The sequence below is a fragment of the Calidris pugnax genome, unplaced genomic scaffold (assembly GCF_001431845.1).
Source record: "Calidris pugnax isolate Ruff unplaced genomic scaffold, ASM143184v1 scaffold102, whole genome shotgun sequence".
Classification (NCBI taxonomy): domain Eukaryota; kingdom Metazoa; phylum Chordata; class Aves; order Charadriiformes; family Scolopacidae; genus Calidris; species Calidris pugnax.
The window spans coordinates 662,537-682,746 of record NW_015090846.1 but is presented as its reverse complement, the minus strand read 5'-3'; the positions used below and the strand labels follow the sequence as shown (position 1 = coordinate 682,746).

The 20,210-nt window shown below is 48.1% G+C and overlaps 1 protein-coding gene across 1 annotated transcript; it reads right to left on the bottom strand.

The window, feature by feature from the left end:
* Positions 1 to 469: 469 nt before the first annotated feature.
* USP20 (ubiquitin specific peptidase 20) lies at positions 470 to 16,947 on the bottom strand. The gene is made up of 23 exons (XM_014943024.1): positions 16,821 to 16,947; positions 16,375 to 16,428; positions 15,556 to 15,618; positions 15,072 to 15,203; positions 14,396 to 14,492; positions 14,136 to 14,205; positions 13,431 to 13,544; positions 12,225 to 12,303; positions 10,456 to 10,894; positions 9,394 to 9,531; positions 7,598 to 7,710; positions 7,020 to 7,192; positions 6,435 to 6,529; positions 6,143 to 6,176; positions 5,659 to 5,704; positions 5,208 to 5,388; positions 4,640 to 4,766; positions 4,308 to 4,477; positions 3,563 to 3,644; positions 3,092 to 3,200; positions 2,524 to 2,626; positions 2,244 to 2,315; positions 470 to 1,558 (listed from the first exon to the last, which is right to left on the bottom strand). The coding sequence occupies exons 1-23, from the start codon at positions 16,899 to 16,901 to the stop codon at positions 1,398 to 1,400; spliced, it is 2,733 nt and encodes a 910-aa protein (XP_014798510.1). The 5' UTR covers positions 16,902 to 16,947; the 3' UTR covers positions 470 to 1,397.
* Between the last annotated feature and the right edge of the window lie 3,263 nt (positions 16,948 to 20,210).

Below are 20,210 nucleotides of genomic sequence, written 5' to 3'. Positions count from 1 at the left end.
ATTATTTCTGTTCATTAAATGAGCCACTGATTACACTAACGATGTGTTGAGACGCTGGAGTGACCTCAGCACGGAGGTGGGGGCTTGTTTGCAGAAACCAGCTCATTCCTCAAAAGCTGCTTCAACAGCCCAGGCTCTGCCCAGCCAGGGCCCTTCCCCGGCACCGGCCAAGGGTCACCCACCTGAACAGGCTCCGGGCAAACTAACAGGGTCCTCCTTGTCCTTCCTGTCCCCTTGGCTTCTCCTGACAGGTCTAAATTTAGTCTGAGAATGGGGTTATGGACCAGGACTCCTTATTCTTGCATTGGAGCTCTCCTGCTTCTGCCTGTTCCCAGCTCTAAGCTGAAGCTGCTCATGTCCCACCCCTGTGAGCTGAACATCCAGAGGCTGCAACCTCCAAAGCTGCCACGAGGAAGGACTCACCTTCCAGCTTTCTCTGAGAACGTGCTGAACACATGAGATCCTCATGTCCCACCCCTGTGAGCTGAATGCCCAGAGGCTGCAACCTCCAAAGCTGCCACGAGGAAGGACTCACCTTCCAGCTTTCTCTGAAAATGTGCTGAACACATGAGATCAGATACAAGGAGGAGAAAAAAAAAAAAATAATAATCTGGAGGACCAGGAAGGGGTGGCTTTAGGGGCTGGGGAAGAAAGAAATGGCCTCTTTCAAAATTGCTTCGTTGATTGCAACTGCATTTGCAACAATTAGATAAAGAGCACAAGAAGGAAGTTGGGAGAGCTGCCACCACCAGCACAGAACCACCGGGAGGCCTCGGGGCTTAGTCAGCTTCAAAGACCAGGTTTCTCTAGTTGCAACACTGCCCGCTGGAAACATAAATAACGGTTCATTATCTTTTATACATTTGAATTTAAAAGTGCCAAAAGCAAAACCTGCAGAGGAGCAGAGGCTCAGTTCACTGGGGACAAGCTGGGAGCGCTGGGTCCTGGCAGACAAACAGCAGGGAGAGGGGCTGGAAACATCCCGGTAACGTGTGGCTGCTGCCTCCTGCTGCTGCCTTCCCCAGGGATGAGTTCCAGGGAAGCTGCTCTTCTCCCAGCCTTGCCCAGCACCACCCCTGCCTTCAGAGCCACATCAAAGGGCGGAGGAGGAGGCGGAGGAGGAGCCCTGCCTTCCCCAGGAGCGGTGGTGGGAGCTGCACACACCCTCACGTACCAGACAGCAGAAGAGGGTTGGCTCCTCAGGACTCCCCAGCCTTCCATCCCCACGCGGACGTAAAGAATCGTAGAATGGTTTGGGCTGGAAGGGACCTTAAAGATCATCCAGTTCCACCCCCTGCCAAGGGCAGGGACACCTCCCACCAGACCAGGTTGCTCAAAAGCCCCATCCAGCCTGGCCGTGCTCTGTGCCGTACCTTCCCCGCCCCGTCCCGCACAGGTCACACAGCCCGCGTCTCCGCTTCGATCTTCTGCTCCCCGTGGAGGTTCTCCAGTTCTTGGACCTGGGCCACGTTCTGTCTGATGGCAATCTCTGGGCCCCCTCCATACAGGGTGCTTAAATAAACCCACGTCTCCTCGGAAATCTGCCCGTAGTCAGCTCCTGGAAGGGATGGCAGGAGAAGTGAGAGGTGAGGAGGGCTTTGTACGGCCACCCCAGGGACAGGCTGGTTCCTCACACCCCCAGGGTGTCCCCTCCAACCACCTGGCCCTGCTCACCCCCAGGACAAGCGAGGCAGGAGTGGTTCCTCCAGCTGCACAGTCCAGACCCACCGAAGCCCCCACCCTGCTGCCAGCTCTGCCCTGCACTCAGTCCCCACCAGCCCTCCGTAGTGCCACCTGCTGCTGGAAGCCACCAGGGCTCTGCCACCAACTGCTGTGGGGTCACTTATAGAATCATAGAATTGCCCAGGCTGGAAGGGACCTCCAAAGGTCATCTAGTCCGACCCCCCCGCAGTCAGCAGGGACACCCCCAACTAGACCAGGTTGCCCAGGGCCTCATCGAGCCTCACCTTGAATATCTCCAGGGATGGGGCCTCAACCACCTCCCTGGGCAACCTGTTCCAGTGCTCCACCACCCTCACAGTTAAGAACCCTCTCCTCATCTCCAGTCTAAATCTGTTCCCCTCCAGCTTGAAGCCATTGCCCCTCATCCTGTCACTGCCCCTCCCACTTCTTGCTTTCCCCAAGAGGAACCAAGCACAACAGCCCACCACGCCAGCGCCTGCCTGAGCCCTCTCCCGTGTGTGGCAGGGAAGGAGCTACAGGACAGCAAGCACAAGCCTCACCCTGCTTGACTTGCACGTGGCCTCCTGCTTTCGTGAGGGCAATCTTGCTGTTGTCGATGGGTCCAGGAGGCTCTGTAAGAGGAGAACAAAGATGTCAAAACCCATCCTGCTTTCCAGATCAGCTTATTTCCCAATGTTATTTCTGCCCTGCCCTGGGGACCAGTGGGTGCAGTGGCTGGTGTCCCCATTCAGCCTCAGGTCGCACCACTCGGGCACGAAGCTCACTGAGGAACCCAAAGAGACTTGTTTCCATTCCACCTCCCACCCCTGATGGACTCACCGTTATCCTTCCCCTTGACAAAGGCTTCCCACTCCCGGAACCACTGCATGCTGATACAGTAGATGACACTTGGAGACTCCTCTGCCTGGAAAGCCTTGTTCAGCTGGGAGTGGAGAGAAAAGAGACACACAGGAAGGATTTAGTCACTCCTGAGATCTGGGGGAACCCCTTCTTCTACCTGTAAGGCAGCTTTGCCCTTCTTCAGGTGAACCCCTTGTAATTCTACCACCTTCCTCACAACCTGTTCCTGCTCACTAGGGCAGGAAAGAGACTGAAACCAAGGATGGTTTCAAACTCCATGTCTGCAGCCAGGAACAGCATTATCCTCTTCCATCTGCCCCTCCCCATCCTGCAAGCTCTGGGGAACCCCAAGATCAGTCTCCTGGCCCTACTGTAGATCAGGAAAAGGGGTCTGCTCTGGGGAACCCCAAGATCAGTCTCCTGGCCCTGCTGTAGATCAGGAAAATAGGTCTGGAAACCAGGGGCAGGAGTTTTCCACTAACTGTCTGTGTCTCTGCTTCCCACCTCTGCCCTTTGGTTGTTGCTTCCAGGTGCTTCCCACACGAACCTTGATGAAGGTGTCGATCTCAATTCTCCTGCGCTTGGCCAGAGCTTCAATCTCCACTTGGCAAATGGAGCACACGTACAGATGGTTCACAGCAGGGCCACCCCCAAACCTGAGCCCAGGAAGAGAGGGAGGGGAACAGAGAAGGGCTGAATGGAGAAGGGAATGGCAACACTTCCCAGCCCTGAATCCTACAGAGAGATGGGTTTTTATCTACTCCAGGCACTGGTGAAGGAAGTGCATCTGCAGCTGGATGGAGGGTGCTGCAGTAACACAGTGAGGGTCACCATATTGCTCTGGAACAATTGATATAGTTCATTTTGATTTAGATTTGGAGGCTCTATCAAATACCAGTCCGCACCAAGCACTGCCCACCTTAAAGGGGCCCTGGGAAGGCCTTGTCTTGGTTGCTACATGAAAGGTGAAACAAAACCCAGAACTCATGGGGAGGAAGAACAAAGTGGCCACACTCACCTGTTGTAGAGATATTCCCACACATTCTGGGGCAGAATCACAACCAGGTCATCGATGTAGTGGTATTTATTAGGAGGGATCCCTGTGGAGGAAAAGGCAAGAGGGAGAATTAACCAGGGAATTTATTATTGCTGGGTAAAGACACAAGTAAAAAAAAGGCAGATCTTCCTTGCTGAAAACTCCCCGATTCCAGAATCTGCTTCCTCTGCTAAGGGAAGACAGTCAAGAGTTCATCAACGGGGGAGGTTTCTCAATTCATGGCCTCAATTTCTAATCAAGTGTTTTATTTCCAGTTGGAGGTTTATAAACACGAGGGCTGCCCAGCACGGCAGATGGAGAAGCAGAATGATAGGAGTGGTATCAGCTCTCCTCGTGGTATCGTGGTATCAGCTCTCCTCCGTAGCGCATCCTCCGTTCTCCAAACAAACACTGAAGACCAACTTTGCAGATAGGGTAACGCAGATAAAGGCCATCTTATCTGCTTGTTTCTAAAAACAACAGGAGAACTGAAAAACTGTTGTTTCCCAGCACTACACATCCCTCTGGGCCTCCAATCAGTGGGATAATGGGGTAATTGTCTCCTCTCTCCCTGAGGGATAGACCTTCTGCCAAAGACACAGGTCCTGCTACAGCCCACGCCGTATCAGGATGGCAGCTGGAGCTTTTTCTTTACATTTTTTAATGACCCAGGATAATAAAGGTCCAGCTGCGAGGGGTGTTGCCAGGTCCAGCAGTGCTGCCTTACCTCCGTGAGAGCACAGGAAGGTGTGGTTGGTGATGGGCCCGGGCTCAGCGAAGGTGTTGAATTTATTGAGCCACTCTCGAGAGATGTAGAACTGGAGTAAGCTGTGCTCCTTCATGCTGGCCAGAGACACCACCTTCTGACGCTCTCGCACAGCTTCCTCGCTGCTTTTCCTTAAGCGGGGAAAGGAAAAGAAAAATGTCTCGCACAGCTTCCTCGCTGCTTTTCCTTAAGGAAAAGAAAATTAAGCAATTCTTGAAAACTGAAGTTTGAGAAGTGCATTTCTGGCAGTTCTGCCACCAGCAAGGGACGGCTGCATCCAGGGCACAGCTCACCTGTAGAACAAGACGTAGGCTTCGGCGTTCTGCACCACGGTCTCGTGGACTTCGGTGACGTACTGGTCATCGAACTCGTACCACTGGCCATTGATGACGTTCTGGCAGTAGGCTATGTAGTGCCCACCTGCAACCAAAAAACACAACACGGCTGGAACTCGGAGTGGAGAGAGAAGTCAGGCCTGGGATAATGGTGGCAGCAGCAACAGGATTAGCTGCTGGCAGAGAACAGAGAGAGAGCCAAAAAAATAAAGTAAAAAAGGGCATAATTCCTTTTCAGGCAAGCTGTGCAGGGAGCCTGGCACTGTCACCCTGGTTTGTCTTCCTTGGAAAGGGCCTCTTGGTGAGACTGAACATTGGAAAAGGCTTTGAGCCAACCCAGTGGTGAAGCTGAGGCAGCTGCAGGGGATTTGTCAGAAGCTGCTGGGTTCCCTTTCCAAAGGGTGAGGGCTGGGATCAGGGGGGCATTTCACCCCAGAGAGGTGTTGGCCTGGGACACAATTCTGCTTTGCTCGTACCCATCTCACCCCTGTTCTCCTCTGCCCATACTCCCAGAAGAAGGACTTACTGCCTGCGGTGCCGTGGTGACAGATGACTGACAGGAGGTCATAGGTGGTGATCTGGGAGACACAATCCTTGGCCAGGAAAGGTCGCAGATCCAGCCCTTCCAAGGGGAAGGAGACGTGACTGTTGATCTTGAAGGAATACATCACCTCGTGGCGGAACCGTTTCAAGTGGATGCAAAGAATCTAAAAGACCAAAGCCAGAGAACACCGAAGGGCAGTTTTGCTGTGGGTGCTCTGATAAAACAGCACATCTGTGTCTGATCTTTGCAAGAGTTCTTTGCCTGTTAGTCATGAAACCTGCTGGCTCCTTAGCTTAGGATGGGGGAGTCTCTTCTGATCTAGATGCAGGACTTTGCCACCAAAACAAATTGCTATTTCTGTTCTACCTGTAGCCTCCTGAACTCCTCAGTAGCTGCTAAAATTAAAAACAGGAAACACAGTGCTTTTACTCACCTCTGGCAGCCGGAGGACTTTGCAGTATTTTACTCCATTCCGCAGTCTGAGGGAGGAAGAGAAGCCAGCTGTGAGCAACCTCTAAAGCAAAGGGACACCAAGAGGCAAGGCAGGGTCTTGCTCGCTTTGAAATCCAAGACAAATCCTGAATTCTAGCAGCAACAAATTCAGGCTCCTTGCAGCATCATTCCCAAATGAGGCATGAGCAGTTTGCAGTGCCTCCTCTTTCTAATACAATAGCTCCATTACTGCCAAGCCACATCCCTCTTGGATCCTTTTTCCTTTCTTTCCCCCCAAAGCCAGCACTTTTCCTGTCTGTGATCAGTGACCCCTCAAGACCAGAGGTCTGGTATGAGGCAAGGCAGATCTCACATGTCACTCAGCAGAAGAAACGTCCAGGCAAAGGGCAGAGCAGAACATTTGACAGCAGCACAGGGGAATGAAATTCCAGAAATACAACACGATACACATAACACAAACTTACTTTTTACACCGTTCACAGCTGTACATGTTGTCCCCTGTAGACAAAGAGGAGAAAGCCATTATGCAGTTACTCAGAGCACACAATGCTGTGGCTACTTTTCCATCCAGAGAAACCAAGTTAAGCAACCTCTTGGGGAAGCCAGGGTGAGAAGAGATCAAACCAAACACTTCTCTCTAAGTGAAATCCTGTGGCTTTCCAGAAGATTTAATCTGCCCCCAAAATTCACATGAAGTACCCCTCCAGGCATTTTCCCTTGTTTGGTGCTGTCAGACCCTACTATAAGAAAACTCACCCTTCAACTCATCTGCTGCAAAAAAGGCAGCAAGACAATCCTCCAGCGTCACAACAGGACCCCAAAACCAGCTGGGGATACAGGACACCACAAATCTGCAGCAGAGAGGGGATTAAGAGAGAGAGTTAGACATAAAATAGCTGGATGCTTTGGTATACAAAACCCCAAAGGGGTGATGGGTTTCCTTCTGGCTGTAGGGCCTGAGCTCATCACACATCCCAGAGGAGCAGGGAAAGCACCATTTCTCTCAGCTGATGTTCCCACTGAGATTGCTCAAACTGGAAATGATTTGGGAAAACTACACCAGGAATTAATTTGCTCTTGAAGGCAAGACTGAGCTATAGGCAGAACTGAGTGAGATATTCTCAGCTGCACAAGAGATCTCAAGGTCTATGACAGACCTGGAGGAACAGCAGCAGCTGATTTACATGAAATGGCTCAAAGATCTGTGAGGTACCACACGCTGTTGTCCAAGGAATGGTTCCAATTGACATTCTGCTGAGAACACCACTGGTCAGGGACAGCTGCCTTCCTGCACGGCTGGGCAAACCCCAGAAAAAAAGAGGTCCTGCACAGGGAACCCACCTCCGGATGTACTCCATGATGAAAGCAATCCAGCCCTGTGAGGCGTAGTTGTCCCCACACGTCCCCGTCTTCGCTGGCACGTTTTGGTAGATGGCTGAATGCAGCTTGGCCAAGTCCTCCTTCCCTGGGATTGGGAGTGACAGGTCCTGGAATGTCTCCACCGTTGTAGAAATCTGGAAATATCCAAGAGGAAGAGGTCTGGGTTTCCTGAGCATGTAATGGAGCTGGGACCTGACCTTCATCACCTTTTATCACTGCCTGAATTTTGTCTAGGCTGGAAACCGGAGCTGGTGGTAAGAACAACTCACTCTGGCTGATTACACTTTACTGCTGTCAGCAGGATGACTTTTGTCATGGGTTTTGTAGCATTGGAATCAGTTTTCTAATGTGAATGGGATACATTTAGGCCAACTCAGTAACAGTGATAAGCAAACAGACCCCTACAGAGAAATACAACTTGGCATGGCAGGTTTCTCCCATCCACCTCCCATTTTAGCAGGCCCTACTGCATCCCAGGGTGTTTGGAAACAGAAGCACCACTTCCCAAGCAGAGATCTACCAGCCAGCAGGAGACTCACCCTGTCACAGGTGAGGCACTGCACCAGGCTGAGAATGGAGCCATCGAAGATGTCAGAAATCACACTGCGGTAACGAAGTTCTTTCTTCTTTTTCCCAGAAGCCTGCATCTGGGCTGAAAGACAGACAAGGGAGACCCATCGTGTAGCAACTCCTTCCCAGGCTCCTGTCTCAGTAGAAGAAGACAGGACCAGTGCTGTCCTGCACGTTCAGATGCCACTTGTGTGTCAGTGAGACAGCAGAGCCCGCTGTAAAGGGACACACACCAGCGCTGCGCCGGGCGGTACAAGAAAGGGGAGGCAGCCAAGTGAGCCAACACAGACGTGCCAGCTCTCAGCGGGCAGAAATTGCCTTACTGGAAATCCTCTTTCCATCCTCTTACTACATGTTCTGAAGCCTGGCCCTGCCACAGAGAGTCCTTGCTTTTCTGAGGTCTTGCAACACTTTGCTCTAAGCTTTACACTCTACTTCCTCTCCCTCATGCCACTTGTGTGTCAGTGAGACAGCAGAGCCCGCTGTAAAGGGACACACACCAGCGCTGCGCCGGGCGGTACAAGAAAGGGGAGGCAGCCAAGTGAGCCAACACAGACGTGCCAGCTCTCAGCGGGCAGAAATTGCCTTACTGGAAATCCTCTTTCCATCCTCTTACTACATGTTCTGAAGCCTGGCCCTGCCACAGAGAGTCCTTGCTTTTCTGAGGTCTTGCAACACTTTGCTCTAAGCTTTACACTCTACTTCCTCTCCCTCCTCACCTGCCTACTTTGTCCCCTTTTTTTTTCCCCCACTATGACGTTTACCACATGTTCCCCAGGTGTCTTGCGCTGGAGGTGACTCGCCAGAGCAGGGACTGGCCAAACACACAGTTTTGTTTAATAACAAACCCTCTTCCCCACGCACACGTGCATGGAGACAGAGTGCTTTTATCCAGCCAGAACATCTGTGGCTGCGCTGAGCTCAGCCAAGGGACCAGGCACAGTGGCGTTTACCACATGTTCCCCAGGTGTCTTGCGCTGGAGGTGACTCGCCAGAGCAGGGACTGGCCAAACACACAGTTTTGTTTAATAACAAACCCTCTTCCCCACGCACACGTGCATGGAGACAGAGTGCTTTTATCCAGCCAGAACATCTGTGGCTGCGCTGAGCTCAGCCAAGGGGCCGGGACACAGCGGAGGAAAGAATGCCATCATGGAGCAGCTGTAGGGACAGCGGTGTAAGCACACACCATTGTGCTTTCAGACTATGCAATGCTGAGGGATTTCGATTTGCAATTTGCTTGGGATGATAACAACAGGAGCCAGGCTCCCCTCTGAAGCCTAACACTGCTCCCAGCACTGGACTGACATCTGCAGCCTTAATGCTATTATTGTGAGCCCATGATGTCTGAGAGGCAGGAAGCTCTCTCTCAGTAACATCATCTTTTACAGTCCTCTGGCCCACATGCTATCAAATTCAAGTCTGGCAGCCAAATGTTTACACATCTCCACACTCCCCTAAAGGGACAGAGCTTGTGCCTGGGACTTCACAGCCATTTCATTAATAACAAACACAACATGCAGACGCAGACACGGAAATCGTTTCAGGCTCCAATACAAGAGCAAACTAGAACATCTGTTGTGCCCAGAGCTTGGTTTTACCTGCAGGTTTACTAGTGCCTAGTACTACTTTAGATAGCACTGATGTCCAGGGGAATGAGCACCTCTTACAACTGTTAATCAAGAACCATGACGGATTCCTTCTCTCTTCTGTAAATGAACCCCTTCTCCCCAGTTTGCCTCCCAGCACATGCTCTTTGTGCTACCTTTCTTGAGTACGTAGGAAGGTCCAAGCCTGGCAGGACTGGAGCGAGGAGGGCTGCTGGAGAGCTTGGAGTGCATTTCATGATGGACAGGACTGCAGGGGCGTGAGGAGCAGCGCACGTAGGCATCGTTGTCGGGTTCTGTTTGGGAAAACAGGGAGGAAAAAGGGCACTGGTGAAAATCCCAGTTATGGAAGGTAACCCTACTGCAACCAGTGTCAGCCCAGCCCTGGTTCCAGCACAGAATCCTCCCTGCTATGCACAATTCAGTGTCTATTAACAGTCCTTCTTGCACAGATTGGCAGATACAGCTCCCTCAGTGTGTGGAGAGGAGTGCACACAGAGCTATACCCAACAGCTAATAATCACATATAAAAAAAAAAAGCAACACCCCACCATTTTTTCACACTTATGACTAATTAGGTTTTTACAGCTTGCTCCTGTATCCCTAATGCACATAAACAGCATCGCTGTCTTCAGTGCCAGTTGGCAGAGTAGGACTCTTACATAAAGAAGTGTTGAAAGAAGGGATGTGTTCAGCCTGAGGTGACTCCACACCTACATCTGAACTGCTGCTCTTTTCTCTTCCCTGAGACACAGAAATGCACAAACTGTGCATCTCCTTTTTCTCTCCACAAAGCCCACAGTCCAGCATTAACAAATATAATCTTCCACATCTATCACCCCAGGCCAGCCTATCAAATAAAGCAATGTACACATAGAAAACCTTCTTTTTTTCTTAAATTAGGAAAAGGCATAAATACAGCATTTACAGCTTGGCAGAGGCAGCTGTCACTGCCTTCAGGATGTGGTCTGTACTCAGCTCTTTAGTACTTTAGCCTGGCCAAGCACCTCTCTGGCTTATGTACTATGTTTGCTTCCCAAAGGAATTGTCCACAAAGGCAGAACTACTGCCAGGGATGCTGAAGAAAATCTTGGATGCAAAAATCTTTTGCAACCCACAGAAGGAAAGTCATATTATTTGTTGTTTGCCACTGCACTACAGCACTGTGTAGGATGACACCATGTCTTCTCACAGCTACCAGGGCTGGAAGGGGTTTATACCTGGTGTCCTACATGGGCTGGCAGGACGGGGAGTTGGTAGCATCTCAGGTGAGGCTCTGCCATCAACTGGCATCATAGTGGTATCAACATCTGCATCCTCATCCACCTGCTCCGAGTTGCTGCGCCGATGGCCACAGGAGAACTTCCTGTCCTTCATCCTCTCTTTCTCAGAAATCCCTCTCCCTGCTTCATCCTGGATCAGCAGCTCTGTCTCTGCCAGGGAGCTGCTGCCCATGCTGCCTGTGGGGCGGCTCTGGCCATCTTCACCCCTGTCACTGCTGGAGTCACAAGAAAGGAACTCATCCTCTGAAGGACTCCGGTCCCCCTCGCGCTTGTCATCCTGGTCACTGGTATCCAAATCCCTCGTCTCTGCAACAACTGGTTCCTTCAGTTCCTCATGAAGCTGATCCATCAGGCACCGCAGGAACTCCTGAGTGTCCTGAAAACCAGGAGTGATTCCATGTTATTACCCATCCAGACACGGGGGAAATGAGAGGGAGAAAAGAGGAGGTGGCTCCATTCACAGCCTCTATAAACACTGCCCACAAAGTTCAGCCACTTTGGCAACACAGAGGGACCCTACAGCACAGAGAGCACCGTGGCAATGTACCAAGAGGCCTGTCTGCTACATAAATGTTTTTAACTCCTAAATGATAAAAGACCAAATTTTTATCTAAACATCTTCAGCTGAATGACACTGAAAAGCCAGAGAGCAGCCGCAGCACGCAAAACATGAGCTTATTTATCAGGGGTTTGCCACTGATAAGAGGTGAGAGACAAGGAGAAGCCTAATGAGGACAGCAGGCCATGGAGACCAGATTCTTGCCCACAAAACAAATGTCATGAGCACTGACTTCTGCTCATGGCAATCCCTCTCTTAGAGAGGGCAGATTAAAATCTTTAATAAATAGGGAATGGAACCAGAATGCAAAGACAATACAGTCTAGGTGCAAGCTCCTACATTCATAATACATGGTAAAAGAACTGATACATCAGCTTCAAAGGACCTTCTGGAAAGCAACTTGGTATTTTGACAACTCCAGAAAGTTAATTATCTTTCTGTTATTTTATGGGAGTTTGGCTTTTAGCCTGCCCTGTCTTCTCTTCAACGTTATCTCTTTACAGCAGAGTTCTCCAATCCAACGTACTTCACATCAAAGGTAAATATAGAAGTTCTTTCATTAATCATTATTTTTATCCTCTGTTTTGATTTCCTGTCAGTATCACAGTTTAGATGTACTGTCACTTCTCTTGTAAATTTTATAACCATGGTTTGATGTTTACATTCTATTCTGAAGAATAAACACAAGAGCTATGCTGATAAAAACTTCACAGATTAAAAAAAGGATACTATCTCCAAATAAGATTTAATTTGCTGTAATTCACCAGAAAAAGAATAGAGAACATTCCTATCTTTAACTTTTTAGTACAGATTTATCCAGGTTTCTCAGCTTTCATTTGAATAAGTAATATTTAGCTCCCATATAGCATGTACCAATAGACATCAAATTCCTTTATAAAGGAGGTGACCATAATTTCAGAGGTGAGAAAGCTGACACAGGAAAAGGCACTGATTTGGTACCAGCAAGCCAGAGGCAGAACCTGGAGGAGAACCAAGGTCTCCTAAATCCCACCCAAGAGCTCTGTCAGACACGAAACAGGCATGACCCCTGAGCTCACACTCATCCTTCTGAATGCATGCACCAGCGCTGCAGGAAATAAAATCCCACCATTTTTGGCATAATGGCATGTTTTTGTGGAGGCCCCACCTGCTGTGCGTAGCCTCGGAACATGGGGTTGACGAGTTTAATTCCATGGGACAGACTGCTTGGAACAACATAACTCGGGCTGTTTAGATATGGAAAAAAAAAAAAAAAGAAAGAAAGAAAAAAGGCAGTTAGTTTGCTTATCAGGCCTGGAGCCAGTTTGTCTAATATGCCATAGAACAGGGTGTGGTAACTTGTTAAAGAGGACAAAAGATAATTATGCACCTGCAAAGACTGGGGGTATATTTCTCTATTAGCTGAATGACAGACAAATTAAGAGACAGAATACCTCTCAAAGTCATTTCAGTCTCTCCTTCAAGAGAGACTCTTCCCTAGAGCACGTTTAACTTAAAGCTCCGTCCACACTTCAAACTGTCTCAAGTGATCCTTTCCAGAGCAGGGTTTTGCAATTAGTCACTGGGTTTGATTTCACAGCCCTGTGTCTGTCTCAAAATCTGTGTGGGCTGACCACCCAGTAAATGAGGTAAATCAAAGCCAATATTAAAATTATATTGCTTCAAAGTCTACTGCCTTCTCTTCCAGAAAGGCACAGTTCACTTTTGCTCTTTATCTTGCTTATCCCTTGTTAACAACTAACATGAAACAAACATGCAATGCCATTTAAATTCCTAGTTTGATTTTTTTTTTTCCAAGCAGATATCTTCAGATTTAAGCATAGTTGCATTATTTTATACTTTCCTTTGAACTGGTCTAGAATTTCAACCAATAGCAAACATTTCCCAAAAGGTCATCTGCATTTTCCATTCTCTTTGGCAAAAAAATCTCTGTATCGCTTTTTCCACCCAAATCATCAATCTCTCTGCTAATCAAAAGCAGTGCAATTAAGTGCTGGTCAGTCCATGCAAAATACTCAGAAACGGCCAAGAGTATTCCCTTACTCCATCATTTTTCCTTCATTGCCAATAGGGAAAATATATATACAAAAAAAAACCTCTTCCTTTTTAAAGTTTTAATATTAAGAACATACTTTTTGCTGACATCAATATGGCCATTTTATCACAGGCAGCAGGATATGGGATCTCCTCCATGGAATCCTCCCATACCCACCCACGCAGGGTTTGAACTCCCTGCCTCAGACAACGCACTTATCCCTGAAGATCAATTTTCCTCTTTGCCAATGATGCCAGACTTCAGAACTAACCTGAGCATGAAACCGGTCAGGGTGAGATTTAGGGAGTGACCACTCACCGCTTCTTATGCCAAACCTCAGACACCAACTTCTGGTAACTTTTGCACAGCGCTGGTTTCTTATCGGTCCGGACCAGTCCACCACATTCCAGAAAAAACTGTGTGAGAGGTGGGCTATGAGAAAAAAACAGAAAGAAGAATTCAGCACACAGACACCTCTCCTCTGCTTTTATTTATTGATCAAAACTTAATTGCGTGCCTTTTCAAAAGCATGCTTAAAATACTGTTTTAAATCGATGGAGAAAAGTTATTCCAGGCACAGACTTGTCTCCTAACTTGAAACAAATGGAAAAGGCTGGTCTGAATCTGCTCCCAGTACAGAGAAGAAACCCTGGAATTAGTTCTCAGCAGGGTGGCAGGGGAATATTTTAGGCTATGGGTTGTTTGGAACGATATCACTGGGGAGAATAAAGAGATGTGACATGCCTTCCCAAACTATACATACATTTCTGTCACAATAGAAAGGATGAAGTTTTACTTCCAGCGCTCATCTAAACATGAATCTTGTGTACGTAGCCACAAGTTGGCTTCTCACTCCATTTCCTATTGGCAAACTTCTGTTCCCCTGAACAAACAGTAATTTTCTCTGCACCCAGCCTGGCTGATTTCTCTTTGTAAGACTTGGGAATGTGTCAGATTAGAGGTGCCACTTTTGATACTTAGTGAAGTCCAGTAAAGCCTCTACTGAAAGACCCCAGTGCCTACCAGTTAGAGAGAGCCTGAAGTGCCGCATTCATGTAGCAGGAGTTCCCAAGATTTTTCATTCCAGTAAGGCCTAAAGCACAAACAAGAGAGGTGTGAAACACTGTCCAGATGAGCTGCTTTCTACATTCCACCCCAAAGGAGAAGGAATTTAGCCCTTCCTAGGGAATCTCCGCACTCTGCTCCTAGGAGCCTCCCCGAGCAGATCCTGCAGATTGCAGAGTTACCCTCCCAGCCCTTTCATCAGCTGGGTGCAGACTTACCTCTTGGTTTCAAATCATCATCCTCTGATTCAGATTCGCCTTCATCAGCCACTGCAATCGGAACAGCTTTCAAAGGGTGAGCAGGCAGTGGAGAATCCTAGATTAAAGAGAGAGAAATAAGCATCAGCGAGAGGCCTGCTTTAAAAGATTAGTTGGGAGAGGAATTATCTTATAAATTGAGCCACCCTTTAAAAAAAAAAAAAACACTGGAGAGAGAAGAACCAGTTGCACTGTCTCTCCTTTTCACTAATGCAAGGAGAGAGTGGAAACTACTATTACTGCTTCCAGGACACATGGGAGGAGAGGCACCAGGCACATGCAGCAGTGTCACAAGTACACGTGTTTCTGGTCTGACAGCTAAAACCTCCGTGGGCCGTGCACTGAAAATGAAGATGTGACAGCTGTGGGTCCTCCTACAAACAGACACCCCACGGAAGAGGCTAGATGAGGTTAAAAAAAAAGTCAAAATGGATATTCAAGTGGTCTGGAAGTCTTCTTGCTGGGAGTAAAGCAAGGCTAGTGGCCCTCTGATTACAGGTAGCTGTTTCCAGTGGAAGAGTTCCTATCACAATAGCCTGGACGATAACAGAATCCTCTTGGCTAATTTTGCAACAGGTAAAGAAAATCCCTGGGGAGCATCCCCACCCCACCCTGCCGCGTTGCGACGCAGACCCACCGGTTCAGAGAACTTTACTGGGGGTGACTGCGTGTGCGCTGCCAGCCGCTGGTCCAAGAACACCTCCTTTTCACAAGCGTAACACCAGACGCGGAAAGTGGTCAGATTCACCGTCAGGTTGTGCTTTTTGGCCTAAAAAAAAATACAAAAAAGGTGAAATAATGAATCTAATTTGACAGCTGGCTCAGGCTGACTGAGGACTACCCGAACTGGGCAGAGGAGGATTAGGTAGTGGGAAGAATACAACTCTGTCTTAATGTGGACAACAGAGGCAAGCGTAACACCAGACGCGGAAAGTGGTCAGATTCACCGTCAGGTTGTGCTTTTTGGCCTAAAAAAAAATACAAAAAAGGTGAAATAATGAATCTAATTTGACAGCTGGCTCAGGCTGACTGAGGACTACCCGAACTGGGCAGAGGAGGATTAGGTAGTGGGAAGAATACAACTCTGTCTGTCTTAATGTGGACAACAGAGAAAAGCTCACCTGTGCATGAAGCGTGCTGTGGTCAGCAAAGGACTCCCCACAACCGACATAAGGACACCCGATCTAGTGAGAGAAAAGAGCAAAAGCACAACGGGCACAACAAATTAGACCCTTCACAAAAGAGCCTGCAATTCCAGTCCCACCAGCAGCTGCAACTTCAGAATTGATCTTGCCAGTTTTTTAACCTGCCTTTTTGTTCAGGGCCCAGGATAAGATGGAAAATTGGAGTTGTTTGACTTAAGAAAGCAAACCTGGAACCAAGTTTTCTGGAACCCACATAAAGGCTCTATTCCAAGGCAATTGCTCCAATGGGCAGCTCATTTGAGCAGTCTCAAAACATCTGGGCATTCCAGTGTAAAAATAAACTGCCCATGCCCGCCCGCATGCCCCTCATCATTCCTCCCTGCCTCGTGGCCCTGAGCAGTGCTTTCTGAGGGCTCACACTTGCAGCCTCCCTTCCCAGTTGCCAGCAGAGGCAGGACCCAGCCAACAGTAAATGCTGAGCATTTTATTCATTCCTGTTGGGACTACCAGGGGACAATCACCTACGAGGAATGAACTGTTACATCTTGGCACATTCTGACAGTGTTAGCCTTTAATCTAGGGAGTCTTTTCCTTGAAATCCATCAAAAAATGGTGGATAGTTCCACTGTGAACCCCCTCTTTGCTTTCCACAATGGTGGATAGTTCCACTGTGAACCCCCTCCTTGCTTCCCACTCTTTTTTTTTTTTTAGTAAAATACTTTATTTATTCTTTTTTAGTTTATATTACAGAGAAGTCCCACCATATCATGCACACAAATAGCAAGCCATTGTTACCTGAAGACAAGCCCAGAGATTTGGTCCCACAGCTCCACAAGACTGGCAAGTTCCCTGCATATTCATGATAAAAGAAGGTTTGTTTGCATGTTTGGTTTTTAAATAACCTGGTTCTTCAAGAGTGGGAAAACTCTCTATAAGACAGGCCTCGCCAACCTGCAGCTCACAGTATTTCATTTCTTAATATCACACTTCCAAGAAAATATACACTTTGCAGCATTTTAGCTAAGTGACACATTTAAAGAGGATAAAATGAAAGTGAGAAATAGATCAGATGGGGCGGGCAAAGGCTTATTTTATGGACCTGTGCAGTGTACAGCAGCAATGGAAGAAGAGTTTCTGCCTCTCATCTATGGAGACAGGCAGCATTTTCTTTGAAAAACAAACATGCAAACCCATGCACACTAGCTAAAAGGGGAAGGACTGATGACCAGAACACCCCATACCTTGGATTTGAGCAGCAGATCATCCCTGGTCACCTCTCCTATGGAATCCAGGTGAGGACAGATGTCTCTTGTATCCCCCATTTTCACCACCGCTCACCCGTGGCGGGGTGTCTTCCTAGAACAAGAAAGGAGAGCTCCTTTCAGTTACACGTCAGATTTGCTCTCACGGATTTTAAGAAGATAAATTAGCATGTTTTGTATATTAGAGATTATGATATCCATCTTCAAGGTTCAAAGAGACCAACACAGACCTAAATCAGGAGCCAGTCACATAAGCTGGCACAGTTCTGACCCATTGTTGAGCGGCTGTGCTGTGGTATCGTAGGTAATCGAGCAAAGCAACGGGCAGGAGAAGGAAACACATGGATAGGATCGTGTAGCAGCTCTGAATGATGCAGAGTCCTATAGCAATAGATAAAAACTCCCAGTAACTCCTACATGCTCTCCATACATAACTGCTCCTGTGTACCATGAGTACTCTGCACCCCATGGACCCGAGCAGACTGGTAAAGCCACACGTTCCCCCCCTCGAAACTGGGCGTTCTGTGCTCACCCAGCAGGTAGGGTGGGAAAACAAACACGGGGATCTGGACTGACTCCCTCTTGCCAAACACAAACACATGGCATGAAAAGATACAAATCTAATTAGCTTGTTTGCATGAAAGAGATGAAAAGCCAAAGGGTGCTGCAGCCCAAGACACAAGTAGTTAGCAAATGGTGTCTAAGGGCTTCACGCTACCCATACTCCGCTGATCTGAATCTAACATTTAGTTACTGTACTACTTATCAAACATTAAAAATAGGATTGCTGTTGTAAATGAAGCTGGGCAAGAGGGAATTAGACTTAAATGATCTGTAACACAGATACCCAGTCTTCAGGCTCTGAGGAATTTACCATTTGATAGGTAGATTTTTAACAATATGAGCCACACAACTCCCATAAGACTGTACCAAATGTAAGAACACACTGTTCCACTCAGGTCGTATATCTGAGCACGGGGGATTTCATAGCTGCATGCTTATAGCACAATAAACTCTCTCATGGTGGCCCATGGCTATATAAAAGAGTTGAAACACGTCTCAGTACCATACAGCTATAAAACAGGAGATTAAAAGAGTCTGTGTTTCATAAGCGTTGTTTAAGTAACCTCATTTGTGGCTGTTAAAGAAAGAAGACGACAAGTGATATTAACAACACAGCTCAGGACCCAAAATATTACTCTTGGCTGGAAATACAGCAGAGATGAAAAGCCCACATGATTACAAACAAGAAGTGGAAAAATCTGATGAACTTGAAGTTAAGGACTCCAGCAGCACGGTTGCTACACTTTGTTGTTTTCACACTGTGAGGAGATTTTAAAGAATTCCCAGTGTTACCTGGTCTGAATCACTGACAGTGGGGAGAAATGAAGAGAGGGGGAAAAAAAAAGGATAAATGAACAAGCCATATCAGCAACACTTATCTCGGGAGCTGCAAAGCTTGCCTAGCACCTTGCCTTGGCAGAAGACAAACCTCAAGGATAATTTTATAACATTGTTTTTCCAGCACTCTTTGGAACTATAAACTGAACTGGAGGAGCAAAGCAAAACTGGAAGGGGAAGGAATAGTTATTTGCATATTCGTTATAACCGTGGTTTTAACAAGGATCCCAATAACCCGTGAAGAGATGCTGAACAAACAACTGAGCAATCTCATGCACCTTCACCAAGAAGTAAAATAGTATCACGTAACATACGCTGATTTACAAGACAAGTAACAAGAGGGGAGTACCCTTGACTAACACTTAAAACTGGGACGCTTTCAGGCTTGGAGTTCCTTCCTCAAAACTGAGCCCTTTTCCCAAATGCATTAGATGGTCCAATTTAAAATAAAAAAAAATAAATTAAAAGTATCAATGCCAGGTTTGCTAGTTCACCTTCCTTGATTTCTTATCTCTTTCCCAGAAGAGGTTTCCCAGAAAACCTAATGAACAAAACATTGTTTTAAAATTAAGTCCAGAGCCCTTCATCTTCGCCAGTTTCAGCTAACCAGGGAACCGTTCTGGAGCACGCTATGTTGAGTGCAGTCTTGAGGATGTGGATGGTTTTAGCACATTCCATGGGACCACCCCTCCACTCCACACTAAAACCACACCTTTAAACTTCCCGCCACTGGGATGCTGATCATTTTCCCACCTCGGGTTTCCCTTTTGGAACAAAACAGGGAAAACCTCATTTTCACCTCTCAGCCCTGACTGAATGCACTAGAAAAGGTTCAAGTTGTGCCTGTTCAGAAGGAAGCGTTCAATCCCTGCCTGCCCACGACCCTGCCCTAAGAGCTTTAGATGGCGCACACAGCTCTCATGTGCAGCTCAGGAAACCAGGAATTGAATAAAAGCACTGCCAGAAACCTCATCTGTGCTCGTCAAAACGCAACGTGTACGATGGGAGAAGAAGGTACCTTGAAACAAGTCCTGCAGCCTGTCTTTCCCAAGCACCACCATGGAGGAACAGTACCCAAACATGTCAGAACAATTCCACGGTAGCTGCAACCTACTTTCAGTTGCTTAAATTCCTGCCAATCCCAGTGTCTCTGCCTTCTACAGAACACATTTACCGGGGTTTCCCTGCTTAAAACAACTGTCTGGTTTCGTACCAAAGCTCGAGCCAGCTGTCAAGAAATCTCGGATACCTGCAGATTCACTGTCTGCAGAGTGACTGTTCGTACCAACAAAGGAAATCTTAGCACTGTTCATCCGCGAAACAACCCCCGGCTCTGCTTGCTCATCTTGCGTAACCTACCCAGATAAAGGGCTATCTGCAGCTGTCATTAGCGACATTTTATACTTCAAATACTGAAGAAAGAGATTATTTACTGAGCCGCCCTGCTGACAAGGAAGAACCAGGAACCAGGCATTTCTGACTCTTAGCTAGACGTTTGCATCGCATCGTGAATTGGAAATCCAGGTGGTTTATGCAGAACAGGAGATCAGGACCAAGGAGATCAGGTTTTGACACAGATTTATTACAGGAGGTCACAACACGATGGCACATTTAGAGATTAAGCTTTTAGGAAAAAAATTACCTTTGGGAACTGCCCCCCCTTGCCCTGCTATGTCGCTCCTTAAGCACAGCAGACCCCCAAAATACAAGTCCTCTCCTAAGGACTAAGCGTGACAGAAGTTTACATCAATATCCCCCCCGCCGCTGGTCTGGGGCAGGATGAGGCACCGGCGGCACCACCGGCGGCCCCACAGGGTCCCGCTCTGGGGGCGAGGAGGCCGCCATCGCCCCTGAGAAAGCACCAGGCCCCGGGGGCTGCAGGGCCTCCCCCGCCGGGCACCGCCGCACCTCGGCGGGGGGACGGCGCGGAGCCCCCCGGCCGCCACCGCCTCACCCCCGGCCAAAGCC

Bases quoted from the DNA above. Each gene is read 5' to 3' on its own strand.
- USP20 (XM_014943024.1), bottom strand. From the start codon at position 16,901: ATGGGGGATACAAGAGACATCTGTCCTCACCTGGATTCCATAGGAGAG. The intron at 13,545-14,135 runs GTAGGCACTGGG...TTTTTCTCATAG, and splicing joins CTTCAGGCTCTCTCTAACTG to CCCACCTCTCACACAGTTTT. The intron at 6,530-7,019 runs GTGGGTTCCCTG...TCTCTGCTGCAG, and splicing joins ATCATGGAGTACATCCGGAG to ATTTGTGGTGTCCTGTATCC.